The sequence below is a fragment of the Trachemys scripta genome, chromosome 10, assembly GCF_013100865.1.
Source record: "Trachemys scripta elegans isolate TJP31775 chromosome 10, CAS_Tse_1.0, whole genome shotgun sequence".
In the NCBI taxonomy this organism is placed as follows: Eukaryota; Metazoa; Chordata; order Testudines; family Emydidae; genus Trachemys; species Trachemys scripta.
Window position 1 is genome coordinate 29,561,620 of NC_048307.1, and position 15,566 is coordinate 29,577,185.

General features: G+C 46.7%; 1 protein-coding gene across 1 annotated transcript in view; it reads left to right on the forward strand.

The window, feature by feature from the left end:
- The first annotated feature begins 904 nt into the window (after positions 1-904).
- The window catches only part of LOC117883864 (ectonucleotide pyrophosphatase/phosphodiesterase family member 7-like), a 44,438-nt gene continuing 29,776 nt past the window's right edge, over positions 905-15,566 (forward strand). The window contains exon 1 of the mRNA XM_034783686.1: positions 905-1,160. Coding sequence (XP_034639577.1) covers positions 905-1,160 — 256 coding nt within the window. The remainder of the gene's footprint in view (positions 1,161-15,566) is intronic.

Sequence of the window (15,566 nt, forward strand, 5' to 3'; positions counted from 1 at the left end):
GCTTAACCAGATTCTCAACACACTTGTTCCTCACCAACTCATTCTCAGTCAAAACTTTAGACTCTGGAGGAAAGAAGGAAGTACTAAGTATCTGTTCTGCATCACTAATTTCATCAAAGATTTCTCATTATTCATTGCTGGCAGTTTAATTTTTGTCTCTTTCCTTTCCTAGAACAGCCACAGCTTTAATTATTGACCTTCTCATCTTCTGAGAACTATGGTTTTCCTCCCTGGCTGGGCTCTCCTGAAGACTCACTCCACATATTATTACTGTGGCTAGTCAGCTGTTGGAAGGTAAGGTTAATCTGAGAATCCAAATCTAATGGCAAAAACAAGGGATCAAATTCTCAAAGGGCTTGTAAAAACATGCCTGTTCTATTTGTGAGCGTATTCCTTTGGGGGAGCAAAAGCCGAGAGGTATCTTATGTTTGGGGACTTCTGTTGCAGAGTGCTTGCACTATGTTTTGTAATAAACTGGCCCCAGGAGGATATTACGTAAGCAAGAGAACCTGGCTGGCATAGAGCCTTGGGTTACCACAGAGGGGAAACTGACACAGGACACCACAGGGCCACCCCAGGCCATGAAGGGGTGCTTAGGAGGTGGCCAACCCTGCTATAGGGCCTGGTTTTCAGAAAGTGCTGAACACACATCCTATGGAAATCTGTCCCCTTTGTAAGAAACTTAGTCAGCTACCCAGTGAACTGAGGCACTCCAGAATCACTAATCACTTCAGAAAACCTTTGCCCAGATGGTTTTACTTTCATAAATCCATATGCTATCAAAGATAGCAGTTTTGAACAGGTTTATCGGGCTTGAACTTTGCTCTCAACCACCGATAAGAAAGGAAGAAAAGCAGAAGCAAAAAACTAGGCATGTGATTTCTGTCCTGCGAGCTATCTCAGCATGAAGAGACTTGGTTCTCTTTTGCTTCTGCTCATCCTCCTGAAGCCATTCACCTGCCATCCGGCTGGCAGGAATGAGAAGGAAAAAAGCTCTAACAAACTCCTTCTGGTTTCTTTTGATGGATTCCGTTGGAATTACGACCAGGATGTCGACACCCCAAACATGGATCTCCTGGTGAAGCAGGGAGTGAAGGCTGAGTACATCACCCCTCCTTTCGTGACCATGACTTCCCCATCGCATTTCACAACCATCACTGGTAGGTCCCGTTCTGCCAGTGCAATCTGTGTTCTCTTCTCTGCTGTTATGCGTAACAGTGAGAAGGTCAGATATAAACAGCTTGAAGGCATTGTAAGGTTCCATTAAAAAAAATTGAACAAGGCTTTAATGTTTAATTGTGTTAGAAAAATGCACCTCCCAGCGCCACCCCTGCCCACAGCCTGTTAGAGAAGGCATTCCTACAGAATCTAAGGAATTTTCACTTATTTTTCACTGTGCAGGAATTGCATTTACTTCTGGAGTAAGCTACAGCTAAATTTAGTAACATCTATCAGCTGATTTTCTTATTTTAATTTTATTTTTGGAGCATTCTTTAGCACAAGCTAAACATCATTTTAATTATGTGTTCATTTCATTTGCACTCATAAGGTTTAAGGACTTGGCAGCTGAGGGAAGTAGGACTTTTATCTCTATGCAAGAACAAACCGACCCCCTCATTTTCATTCTCTCTCTCTAATTCAGTCCCTGAGACACAAATCTTTTCTGACCGAGGATGACCATAGCAAGCCAAATGCTGCAGTTCTCTTAAACAAGGCCCCACTGTTCCACCAACATCCAAGTGCATTCATGTACTGTTGAGGTAGAAAAGAGACCATTGCATTATCCTCACTGATCAAGATAATTTTGAGTGGCAGAATATCACCACAAGAAAGATCAAAACATCAAGTCCAATTGTGATTTTTATTAGCTCTATTTTAGTTGCACCTACAGGCTGGATTTAAGCATGGCTGCATTGTTCATGCACATAGCAAGGGCAGTCTCTGATCCAAAACTGCTTAAAATCTAAATTCTGCCCTCAGTAATACAGCCATGCTGCCCTCATTAAACTCAGCCACCACTGGATGGGCTCAAAGGAGGACAGAACTGTACCTTTTTTAAATTAACAAGCATCAAGAAATAGAAGAAAAGACTGAGAACTGAAGGTTCTAGAAAGCAGCTATTTATAATAATCTTCATTCACTGTGGCTGCAGATTTTCATAGCAGTCTAGGGTTGTAGACAGCTAACTGCCCTGAAATTTAACAGAAAAGAATTCACCCAAAAACTAAAATACTTAGCTTGGTGCTCCTGTTGATCTACATTTCCTTTTTATATTGTATTAGAGTTTCTGAAGCCTTGGAGTTTTGCCCAGCTACCAATTTTTTTAAATGAATAAGTTACTTGTATTTCTGCAATAAAATAATGATGATGGAATGCTTATCAGAATTCACTGCTACGTATGTTACGAACAGACAGTAACATGACCCAGCTGACCCTAATGTGATAAAGAATATCTGTGACTGGAAAATAATAAAATAAAAATATTGGCTCTGCCCTTACCCAGAGGATAATCCTGATGTAAATCACCATAAAATTCGCTCTTTAGGGTCAATTACTAATTAACGGATTTGCTTACAGTGAACCTTCAGACTTGTAAAAAGAGGAGACAAAGATGGGATTGAAGGTTCTGCTAGTGCTGACCCTTGTGCATTGACCTTAGCTGGGATCTGCCTTGGTGCAGAAGAGATGCTAGTGAAGGATTGTGGTTTTTTATTTTTATTAATGACCAATAGTTCTCACCGATGAGTTAGATAATAAAGAGAGATATTGCAAATCCACAGTGATTCCTGTGTGGATAAGGCCCATAATAATGTCATTATTTTCTACTACGAAAGGCAAAATTCGCCTGTTCCTGAGACACAAATAATCACAACTAACATATGTCTCACTTTCAAAGCCCCAAATCCTCTGCATGCTGATATACTAGTTACCTGCAGAGACCTCTTCACCCACCACTAAACTGTCGGCACCTCTGCAGTGAAATGGAGGCGACTGTGGACTCCAGATTGTCAATGCCTCAGTGGCAGGGGTTTTGCAGCACTGAGCACATCACTGATGTTGAACAAATAATATATAATAAAACTGTTAATAGGCACAACTCATAGGACAGAGAATGAAGAATATGATACCAGATGCCACTAAGCTGCTAGGGCAGTTTTATGACACCAGAATAGAATTAACCCATGTTGGAATTTGGCCAAGACATCAGAGTTCCTACTCTTAACTCTTGCAAAAGTGACATGGGAAAATTAGTGACCACAAAAGGTTAGGTCTCCAACTTAACACCTCCTCAGAAAGTTGGCCGCTACAGGAGCAGTAGCACCCCCTAGCACCACCCTGGGATATTGGTTTGGTATCAGCTCTGAGGGAAAAAAGTGTCACCTACTGTAAGAAGCCACCACAGCTGTTTCCTGCAGCACATGTTCTCTGTATTCCCTGAAGAATATAATGTTCCACAAGGTTTAAAGCCAGTCAGGGGTAGCAACAAGTATTCCTTTGCAAACAGGAGTCAAGCTGCCTGACCAATAGCAGTGGGTGTAATGAAGATGGCTCAGGGAAGTGTTAGCTGTCTGCACCAAGCTGGCTCCCTGCTCCTCCGGGGGGTGATTTTACACAGAGATGGCAACACTGCCACACAAAGAGGAGCAGATATAGTTCACAGGGGCGAGGGGAGGAAACCCAGCTCTATCAATATATGCTGCAAGGAGATGCATTAAGTAAGAGCAGCCTTGGCCACCATGGCTTTGTTCCCTTCCTATGTCACCTGCAGGGGAGGTGAGGTTATGGATGCTTTGTAGTACCACAGCCTCTCCCCAACCACCAAAGGGGTTTTCTGTTGCTACAGCCCCATGCTGGGCTTTACATTGCCAGCAGCTGTCATACAAACCGGCTGATTCTGCCCCTAATATTCAGGCATGCTAAAGTCCAACTAGAAGCAAACTTCAGTTGGACTAAATTTGGGACATTCTATAGAGACTCGGACTGTGAAAGTGATAAAACAGTTTCACAGGTCAAGGGCTCAGATTACAGTTACCTCACCCCAAGGAAGCACCAGTTACTGTGATGAGTAATGCTGTTGGTTACATTTTCATTGGGGTGTAAGGCTCAGAAAGGCTCAAAGAGAAAAAAGACTAAGTAGTTTTAATTGCAGCTTTGAAGTTCAGTAACAAATTACATGCGGTTTATTTGTGTTCATTATTTACTGAGCATTATTTAAAATGAATAGATATGTTTGGAAACCGCCTAGTAGATTTTAATTACTTTACACAAGTATAGAAATATGTTCATTAAAGAGAACATCCTCAAAGTGAACACATCACCCAGGAACTGATTTAATTAGTATTATTTTGTGATCAATTAATTATATTTAACACAAATTACTTTCATCCTGTGGCAAAGTGCAATCTATTGGTCAGAAGAGATTTAGGCTTCCTGGCTCCTATTCCCTGCTCTGCCATTGATCTGCTCTGTACCCAATTCTGAAATCCTCATCCAGGCAAAAACTCTTACTGGCTTGTGGCAAGTTACTTGATTTATGCAATGTTTGTGCAGTGCTTCAAAATCTTTGCTATATGAGTGCAATCTTCTTATTCTAGAATGGAGAAAATAGTAATAACTTCACTTTCTAATTTTCTGTAATAAATGTGATGCTCTACACTACTGGGGATCTTCTTTAACTAAGAAACTGATATTCAGTACGGGGTATGAAAGCTGGGTTTCCTAGATCACATCTGATCCATGCAGCACTAACTAAATTTCAAAGTACTTTTCCAGCCAACACTGGCCTAAATGTAAAATCTGGGTTGGAGTCACTGGGGACAGTCATTGGAATATAGAAATTATCACTGCAATGGTGTATCTAGTAAAGGTCTGCTCGGGTTTTAAAACCCGACTTGAATCCAACCATACCACAGCCAATCCAAACCTGACCCAAGACCCAGTATTGCGCAGTTTTCATCCCACTCAAACCTGACACTTGTTGAGTGTTAGTTTTGCTTCGGAAGCCATGGGTAGACACACGGAGGTCACTGGCTGCAGGCTCAGGTGGGGGCATCCATGCCCAGAGAATTAGTGTTTTTTGCCCACATGGAAGCTCAGGACCCACAGGAGCTGACGAGCTGGGCCCCACTCACCAGGGAAGCCAACCCTTCCTCAGGGACCAGGGGGCCGGCAGTGGTTCACTCAGATGCCCCTTCTTTGGGATAAGGCCAAGCAGCTTCTCCACCTCTCCCAGAGCATCTGGTACCCAGCCATCAGAGCCCAAGGGTCAGAGCAGTGTGGGCTGGCCTGGGGGGCTATCACTGCCATCCCATGCAGAGGCACAAAAGGGAGATGGGATACCCACACCAGACCAGCCCTGCAGTTGGCTCAACCTGCCAGCAGCCCCGGGGTGCTCCGATCTCCCTGGGCAGTGGCAGCACCACTGCAGCTACCACTCCCCTTGAAATCAACTCCAGTCCCACTGCCGGGAGTTTGAATCCTACAGCTCCACCAGAGTCATTCCTGCTTAGGGTACCTCACTACCAGAGGCCAGTCTCGCCGGTCCCTAAGGAGTCAGATGGGCTAGGGACCAAGGATGGTGCTGATGGCAGGGGAAAGGGTATGGGGAGGGAATGGAGGACTGTGGGGCAAGGGGGAACAGTGAAGGGGGCAGTGTTGGAGACACTTGTAGTCAGGTCCCATCAGATTCAAGTAAAGCTGGACCAACTGCTTAAGAGGAAGGTGGAAGAAACCCTGAAAACTACATTTATGGGATAACCTATCCCTAGGGAAACTTTTCCTCACTGAACCCCATCCATTAGAGGTTGGCTTCTGCCCTGAAGAAGGGAGTCTCTTCTTCAGTTGTTCCAAAGTCCCAATCAGGAATCTGGAGAGATATTCCCTAGGGCATTATTACGGTAAGTATTTATTTCCTTAAATGAAGGGGAAACCAATTCAAAGGGACAGATTACAGATCCAAGACCACTGTATTATCTGACACTCTCCTCTACTATATGAATTTCATTCAGACTTCTCATGACTGCAAAACAATTCTCTGCAGGTCAGCCTTATTTTAAGTATAATATATCCTTGATCTCCCCCCTCCCTCCCATGGAGAAGGTTACTGGTCCGTCACCAGTAATGACAATGAACATTTTTTGCAATCTCAGTTTTTATTGCAAAATGATTGAATAGCAGTAAGGATAAGTTATGCTGTGATGCTAAGAAAATCCTGTCAAGTAAATGGTGTGTGAATGGAAAGTTCTAATGGAGTAGCATATATTTTCTCCCCCAGTGAATCAGCTGGAAATAAGAAGCTATTGCAGCAGAGTTTTGGACAAAAGCTATCAAAAGTATCATGCCTGATATTATAATTTTGTCAATTACATCTTTCAAGACTAAGCTGAATAGACAAGAAAGTAGACAGGTGAAAAGGGGAACGTTATTATATATAAGGCAGACTACAGCAAAAAATAAGTGTGAGGGGATTTTGTCCCCTCTAAGATATACTTCTCCCACCCCCGCCTCTCAATTTCAGATTTTCTGCTTCCACAGAACGCACACACTGGGCAGCAAAGGCAGAACAAGTGCTGCATCTAGTGGCTGATTAGCAAGCCATCCCAGGCAGGATCCGCAGCTGCTTGCAGGACTCCCTTCAGAGTCTCATCGTAGGATTGTTTCTATCTTGTAGGCCTTTGCATGGTATGCAAGGCTGTTAATACCAAGTGCTTGTGGGGGATGGAAAGAAAGAGGGTTCAGAGCTAAGCATGGCTGTCCCCACTGTGCAATGTGTTTCATGCTCCCTCCCCTATTCTCAAGGGCACAAGTATAAAATGGCAGAGAGTGGGAGGAGAATGTACATATTTGAGGCAGACATATGGGTTTATGTGTGATCCCATTGTGTTAACAGGACAATCATCTCTTCCTCTCTTCAGTAATCCTCTCCTGCTTCAAGGCAGGAATAGTGAGGTAGCATCACTCTTATTATTACAGGATTAGGTTCTCTTGCTCTCCTTCTTCTGCTCACCCCTTTTTTACGTGCAGCCCTGCATCTTTGCAGCACAAGATTAAACTCTTGAAGCTTTCAGATACCCACGTGTCTCCATAAATTATGCATGGATCTCCAGGTGGGGGCTTGTTTGTTTGGTAAGTAGACAGGGGCAAAATGCCCACTTCCTGCCTTTGCCTGCGCTCCCTGCTGCTTCACCTGCTATGTTCAAGTGTCATTCCCGGTAGCTCTGCCACTGTGGCAAGGAGTGTCTGAAAATTGTAATCTAGGAGGGAAGGTGTGTGGCAGGAAGGGGAATAGCCGAGGACTGCTACTGAAAGGCAGGTATCTTTTTCTTGTTCCATGTTAGAGCCAATTGAATGGATCTGCTCACCCATTTCTAGATGCCAAGTGCAGAGAAAAGTCTCATAATCTGACTTCAGTAGACTTAAACTCAGACCCCTCCTATCACCCCAGTAAATTACAGCCTTTCACGCCCAGCCTTCCGTGCTGTCCCCATGTATCACAGGAATGGAAGGGACCTCGAGAGGTCATCTAGTCCAGTCCCCTGCACTCATGACAGGACTAAGTATTATCTAAACCATCCCTGACGGGTGTTTGTCTAACCTGCTCTTAAAAATCTCCAATGATGGAGATTCCACAACCTCCCTAGGCAATTTATTCCAGTGCTTAACCACCCTGACAGTTATGAAGTTTTCCCTAATGTCCAATTTAAACTGCCCTTGCTGCAATTTAATCCCATTGCTTCTTGTCCTATCCTCAGAGATTAAGAAGAACAATTTTTCTCCCTCCTCCTTGTAACAGCCATTTATGTACTTGAAAACTGTTATGTCCCCTCTCAGTTTTCTCTTCTCCAGACTAAACAAACCCAGTTTTTTCAATCTTCCCTTATAGGTCATGTTTTCCAGACCTTTAATCACTTTTGTTGCTCTTCTCTGGACTTTCTCCAATTTGTCCACATCTTTCCTGAAATGTGGCACCAAGAACTAGACACAATACTCCAGCTGATGCCTGATCAGCGCGGAGTACAACATAAGAATTACTTCTTGTGTCTTGCTTTCAACACTCTTGCTAAAACATCTGTAGTGGTGCCAACTCACTGCCGTGGCGCCACCTGCTGGTCATGCTGGGAATTAGCTCTCTTGGACCACCAGGGTGCCTTTTACTAGTGGTGTCTCACTCACCGTTACTTCCACTTCCTCCACCATCTGGACCTGTGTCGCTCCTGGACCATGGCATCCTCTTTGGGACATGGCCCTCTGGCTGTGCCCCAGCCCACTGTCTCCCCACTTTCGGAGGACAGGTGGTCCTCAGTCCTTGCACTTGCCTCAGAGGCCAACTGCAGTCTCTAGTCTACTGCAGTCTGGATTTAGGCCACTCTCCTCATTCGCAAGTCGGGGTTGGGGGGGGGGAAAACGTATGACCCAGGCCTGCCCACTACTCTAGGTCCCAGCTCAGGGACCCTACAGCTGGCAGCCACTTGCTGCCCCTCCTCCTATTCCCGCTGCCCTACTTTCCCTTGGCCACTTCCCCCGTAGCCCTAGCACCTTCCATGCCCTTGCTTCAGGGCCTCAGTCTGGCCATGGTCAGCCAAGAGTTCCCCTATTTGTCTGCTACACTGCCCAGCACTGCAGTATCTCCGGTACGCCTCAGCAGACAGTCCTCCCCCCTTGCCCTCCAGGGAGAGACTGCCTTTGCTCTGCTGAGCAGCCCTTTATATAGGGGCTACTCCAGCAAGCCTTCTCTTGATGGCTCTCCCAATGAGCCCTTTCCTGATTAGAGAGGCTGCACAGAACCCTGCCAAAGCTGCTTTAACCCTTTTTCTGCTGGTATGGGGCAGCCGCCCCACCACAACATCCCAGAATGATGTTTTCTTTTTTTGCAACAGTGTTACACTGTTGACTCATATTTAGCTTGTGATCCACTATGACCCGCAGTTCCCTTTTCGCAGTACTCCTTAGGTAGTAATTTCCCGTTTTGTGTATGTGCCACTGATTGTTCCTTCCTAAGTGGAATACTTTGCATTTGTCCTTACTGAATTTCATCCTATTTACTTCAGACCATTTCTCAAGTTTGTCCAGATCATTTTGAATTATAATCCTATCCTCCAAAGCACTTGTAACCCTCCCAGCTTGGTATCATCTGCAAACTTTATAAGTGTACTCTCTATGCCATTATCTAAATCATTGATGAAGATATTGAACAGAATGGACCCAGAACTGATCCCTGCAGAACCCCACTCGTTATGCCCTTCCAGCTGCACTGGAACCAGTGAACCACTGATAACTACTCTCTGGGAACAGTTTTCCAGCCAGTTACGCACCCACCTTATAGTAGCTCCATCTAGGTTTTATTTCCAGTTTGTTTATGAGAATTATAGAATCATAGAATATCAGGGTTGGAAGGGACCTCAGGAGGTCATCTAGTCCAACCCCCTGCTCAAAGCAGGACCAATTCCCAACTAAATCATCCCAGCCAGGGCTTTGTCAAGCCAGGCCTTAAAAACCTCCAAGGAAGGAGATTCCACCACCTCCCTAGGTAACGCATTCCAGTGCTTCACCACCCTCCTAGTGAAATAGTGTTTCCTAATATCTAACCTAGACCTCCCCCACTGCAACTTGAGACCATTGCTCCTTGTTCTGTCATCTGCCACCACTGAGAACAGCCGAGCGCCATCCTCTTTGGAATCCCCCTTCAGGCAGTTGAAGGCTGCTATCAAATCCCCCCTCATTCTTCTCTTCTGGAGACTAAACAATCCCAGTTCCCTCAGCCTCTCCTCATAAGTCATGTGCTCCAGCCCCCTAATCATTTTTGTTGCCCTCCGCTGGACTCTTTCCAATTTTTCCACATCCTTCTTGTAGTGTGGGGCCCAAAACTGGACACAGTACTCCAGATGAGTCCTCACCAATGTCCAATAGAGAGGACTGATCACATCCCTCAATCTGCTGGAAATTCCCCTACTTATACAGCCCAAAATGCCGTTAGCCTTCTTGGCAACAAGGGCACACTGTCGACTCATATCCAGCTTCTCGTCCACCGTAACCCTTAGGTCCTTTTCTGCAGAACTGCTGCCTAGCCATTCGGTTCCTAGGCTGTAGCAGTGCATGGGATTCTTCCGTTCTAAGTGCAGGACTCTGCACTTGTCCTTGTTGAACCTCAACAAGTTTTTTTTGGCCCAATCCTCTAATTTGTCTAGGTCCTTCTGTATCTGATCCCTACCCTCCAGCGTATCTACCACGCCTCCCAGTTTAGTGTCATCTGCAAACTTGCTGAGAGTGCAGTCCACACCATCCTCCAGATCATTAATAAAGATATTAAACAAAACTGGCCCCAGGACCAACCCTTGGGGCACTCGGCTTGAAACCGGCTGCCAACTAGATATGGAGCCATTGATCACTACTCGTTGAACCTGATGATCTAGCCAGCTTTCTATCCACCTTACAGTCCATTCATCCAGCACATACTTTTTTAACGTGGCGGCAACAATACTGTGGGAGACGGTATCAAAAGCTTTGCTAAAGTCAAGGAATAACACATCCACTGCTTTCCCCTCATCCACAGAGCCAGTTATCTCATCATAGAAGGCAATTAGGTTAGTCAGGCATGACTTCCCCTTGGTGAATCCATGCTGACTGTTCCTGATCACTTTCCTCTCCTCTAAGTGTTTCATAATTGATTCCTTGAGGACCTGCTCCAAGATTTTTCCAGGGACTGAGGTGAGGCTGACTGGCCTGTAGTTCCCCGGATCCTCCTTCTTCCCTTTTTTAAAGATGGGCACTACATTAGTCTTTTTCCAGTCATCCAGGACCTCCCCCGATCACCATGAGTTTTCAAAGATGATGGCCAATGGCTCCGCAATCACAGCCGCCAACTCCTTTAGCACCCTCGGATGCAGCGCATCCAGCCCCATGGATTTGTGCTCATCCAGTTTTTCTAAATAGTCCCAAACCACTTCTTTCTCCACCTCTGGTCACCTCCTCCCCATACTGGAGGGCTGGTCACCTCCTCCCCATACTGTGCTGCCCAGTCCAGCAGTCTGGGAGCTGACCTTGTTTGTGAAGACAGAGGCAAAAAAAGCATTGAGTACATTAGCTTTTTCCACATCCTCTGTCACTAGGTTGCCTCCCTCATTCAGTAAGGGCCCCACACTTTCCTCGACTTTCTTCTTGTTGCTAACATACCTGAAGAAACCCTTCTTGTTACTCTTAACATCTCTTGCTAGCTGCAACTCCAAGTGCGATTTGGCCTTCCTGATTTCACTCTTGCATGCCTGAGCGATATTTTTATACTCCTCCCTGGTCATTTGTCCAATCTTCCACTTCTTGTAAGCTTCTTTTTTGCGTTTAAGGTCAGCAAGGATTTCACTGTTAAGCCAAGCTGGTCGCCTGCCATATTTACTATTCTTTCTACACATCGGGATGGTTTGTTCCTGCAACCGCAATAAGGATTCTTGAAAATACAGCCAGTTCTCCTGGACCCCTTTGCCCTTCATTTTTATTCTCCCAGGGGATTCTGCCCATCTGTTCCCTGAGGAACAGAATGAGAAGGTCATGTGAGACAGTACCAAAAGCCTTACTAAATTCAGGATACACCACATTTACCACAAACCTTTGCACTATAGCATCCCCACGGCTGTACCATGACCGGACAGTCCACTGCAAGCTACAATGTTCTCCAGAAAAGATTCGGGTCCATTTAGTTTCCATTACATCATGAGAAAGTTGGGAACATAGGCATCTCCAGTCAGCCTCAGACCGATGGCCCACCTAGTTCAGTATCCTGACTCAGACAGTGGGCAGCACCAGGTGCCTCAAAGAAAGGTGCAGGAACCCTGCAGGAAGCAACTGTAGGGTCATCTGCCCCCTACTGAGGTATCATCCTTGGGAATTTGCACCCTTACCTCCACCCTCTTTTTGTTTTTGTTCCAGTGTAGTTTATGGGCATCCACATCTCCCACTGAAGTTAATCAGAGATTTGGGTCCATGAAGACTGCATGGCTGGGCCCATAATTGGGCATAAACCAGAAACCCAAATTTGAAAACTCCCAGGCTTTCCAAAAACTTTGATCCACACCTTAATCCAATTGTGGCAGCTGCGGCCCATTTCTGCTTGGCTGACAGATTCTTCTTGCTCACCCTAGATTAGTAGACAGATAGGTAAACTACAAAGCACCCGTCACTTTTGCTATCTAAAGGCCTGATCCAAAGCCCCTGGAAATTAATTGAAAGACTCACCCTGACTGCAGTGGACTTTGGATTGGGTCCTAAGTGCTTTAAATGTTGTTATGAATGTAACTGATTGTCTCCAGTTCCCATTTCACCTGTGTTCCCTCACTAAGTTGGGTCAATTTAACCACAGCTCACACCTTTAAGTTCCACTCCCTGGCCGATTTTTGAACCCACTGTGTTTCAATGGGTTGGAAGTTGTACAAAATGACTTCTTCCAACATGGAGCAAATATCAGCTAGCAGACAACTAGCTCTGAGCTCAGCCAGTGTAGACCAGCAGGGAGGCTAGCACAGAGGAGAAGACAATGCTTCCTCATACCAGAATGATCCACTGATAGCACACACACTGTGTAGGTCAGAGGGGCCTCAAATAAAAAAAAAAAATCAAAGTGAAGACAAAAACTCAAGTAGCTGCAGCAAACACCACCAACAAGGGAACTTTCTGCTACTGCTGGCAAATCCAATTAAAGCCACAGCAGATGGTTTTTAGAATCCTAGTTAGACAGGGCTGTAAAAACCACTCAAATAGAAAACTCCTGCAGGAGCAGCTCATTGCAACTGAAAAATCCCTGAAATTAAATGAAGATCAAAAAAATGCCAAGTGAAGACTGTTATGAAAAATGTGCTATCACTGACACAAGGAAGAACAAAGGAATACTGGTCATTCCCTCTCCATAATATATCCCATATTCAAGTGGAACTAGTAGTGAAGCAATAAAGTCCTAGAGCAACAAGTGATGAAAAATAATAATAATAATAAATAATCATCTTTATTCTGAAGAGGGAAGGGATCCATAGAGCCCACTCTCTGAAAATCTAAGAACCACGTGAGCAATTACATGCCTGCCTGGGGTCCCTGAAAACATCTTTGGGCCGAACAAGTTAAGCTCTGTAGAGCAGGACAGGCCAAGCAGCAGCATTTACATCAGGGCACACACACAGTCACTGCTGGCTATGCAACTGGCATAATAGCTAAAATCCTAGAGCATGCCCAGCCAGAGGATGAGATTTGGAAGGAGCAGGGTGGTAAGTAGAAAGAGGTGGCTTATTAAGTGCATATCTAAACAGATTCATTGTCTAGCACCAATGATAGTAACTAGCAGGCTAAGTACTACCAACACCACCATCATACCCATGTGCAAAACAAAACAGAAGTGTACAGGATTTGGCAATGGGTTTGAAAGGAGCCTATGTGCAGAAATGCTGGTCCCTGAGTGAAGGTCTGTATGTTCAACCCTGAAAATAATGCATTGCTCCCTCCTTTAGAAACCTAGAAATGTGTGACTCAAGCCACCAAAAAGCAAGCAAGCAGGACAGCCTTTACACTTTTTACAGTAGGAGAGCACAAACCAAGAGGAAGCAAATGGCCGATGACAAGTAATCAGTCACCAAGTCCCAACACCGGGACATTTTCAAGGAACCACTCAACCAGATATGGATCTCCTCAAGCTGCTGGTGATCCATCATCACTATGCTACATCTCAATTCACTAAGGAGGAACAAAGGCATACCCATACCTGTGCCCTTTTAGAACATGCAAAAGCTGTTCAGAATTAAAAGAAGTTCCCAGAATTAAAACAAGGAGCTTTATGCTTCTTTTAGAATCTAGAAACTGCTGAGACCTGGTCGGCTCCACCAGAAAAGATCTACCTTTGCCATGGGTTAGTGTACCCCCTCATATCATCTTGCTCCTTACCCCAACACAACCACCACCATCTCTTTTCTTGACTGTTTTCTCTCATCTGTCCTTTTCTGACTGGTTCTTTCACCCCCTTCTTCTCAGCTTTTCCTCCTCTCCCTTTTTCCTTTATTTGGCTCTTTTTTTGCCATCTTGCTTTGTGACTCCCTGGTCCTTACTTCTCTTGCTTTGGATGGGGCTTTTCACTGGTGGTTGCATGAGGCTGGTTGCCTATGGTCCTGCAGCTTAGCACAGTTCAATGAGTGTGGTTTATGGGCTCCGCCCTGAACCTTCAGCCCTGCTCGTGTAAGGCTACTCCAGTGGCTGGCTGCATACCAGGGGCACTGTGGGAGCAAGGAGAGAAGGGGAGCAAGCTTATGGAGCCATCCACTGCATTTTCCATAGCCATAGGCACACATGTGCCTTGGGGACAGTCCACAGCCATGTAACTTTCTCCCCCATCTTCCCCATTGTTCTTCTCTGACCCATACCTTTCCTGCACTAGTCTGGGGCTTCCCCACCCAAAGCCAGGCTGATAAACACTGCATTTAGCTCTCCATTGTCCTGCACCTTGGGAAGTCATTCACACCAGTTTGACTCTAGCTCTATTTGGCTCAAAAAGCAGGATTCTTCCCCCACATGACGGATACAAATATTTTGAAGCAGTCGTTATTTGAAGGGGAGGAGGGACCCGAGAGGAGGCAGGGTCAGCTAGTGGTCAGGACAGAGGACTAAGAGCCAGGAGAGCTAAGTTCTATTCCCAACTCTGTCCTTGACCTGCCATGTGACCTCGTGCAGGTCACTGATCTCTGTTGGGGCCTCTTGGTTCTACTGTCCCACAGCATTAAATGGGGCTGCATTTCCCTGCATTGCACCGTAGTAAACAATGAACTAAAGCCTTTCAGCACAAATGCTGTTTTCCACTAATGGCACCGAGGGCCGGCTCCAGGCACCAGCTGACCAAGCACGCTTGGGGCGGTACCTTAGAAGGGGTGGCCAATGTTGGGGTGGTGGGGGGCGCTCGCGGTGTTTTCGGTTTTTGTTTGTTTGTTTTTGTTTGGTGGGGCGGCGCGCGAAGGTTTTTTTTTGTTTGTTTCGGCCAGGCAGCTCAGGGGGTGTTTCGGCGGCACGGCGCTGGGCAGGAAGGCGGGGGCTTTGGTGGCACGGCTCGGAGCTCAGTTGGGCGGCGCAGCGCTCCGGGGTTTGTCCGGCCCGGCGAGGCGCTCGGGACAGGGGTTTGGGAGGCGAGGTGCTCGGGGGGTGGGGGTTTGGGCGGCTCGGTCTGGCGCTCGGAGGGAGGAGCGGGGGTTTGGCTGGCCCGGCGCGGCGCTCGGGTTTGGGCGGCGCGGCGCTCCGGGGGTTTGGCTGGCCCGGCGAGGCTCTTGGCGCTCCGGGGGTTTGGCCGGCCCGGCGAGGCTCTCGGCGCTCAGGGGGGTTGGGTGGCCCAGCCCAGCGCGGCGCTCGGGGGCCAGGCAGGGGGTTGGGTGGCCCAGCACGGCGCTTGGGGGTTTGGGTGGCCCAGTGCGGCGCTCGGGGGACGGGGGCTTCGGCGGTGCGGCCCAGCGCTACGGGGGTTTGGCTGGCCCGGCGCAGCGCTCGGGGGTTTGGGCGGCCTGGCAAGGCGCAGCGCGGCGCTCGGAGGGGTGGGGCGGGGGTTTGGGCAGCGCGGCACT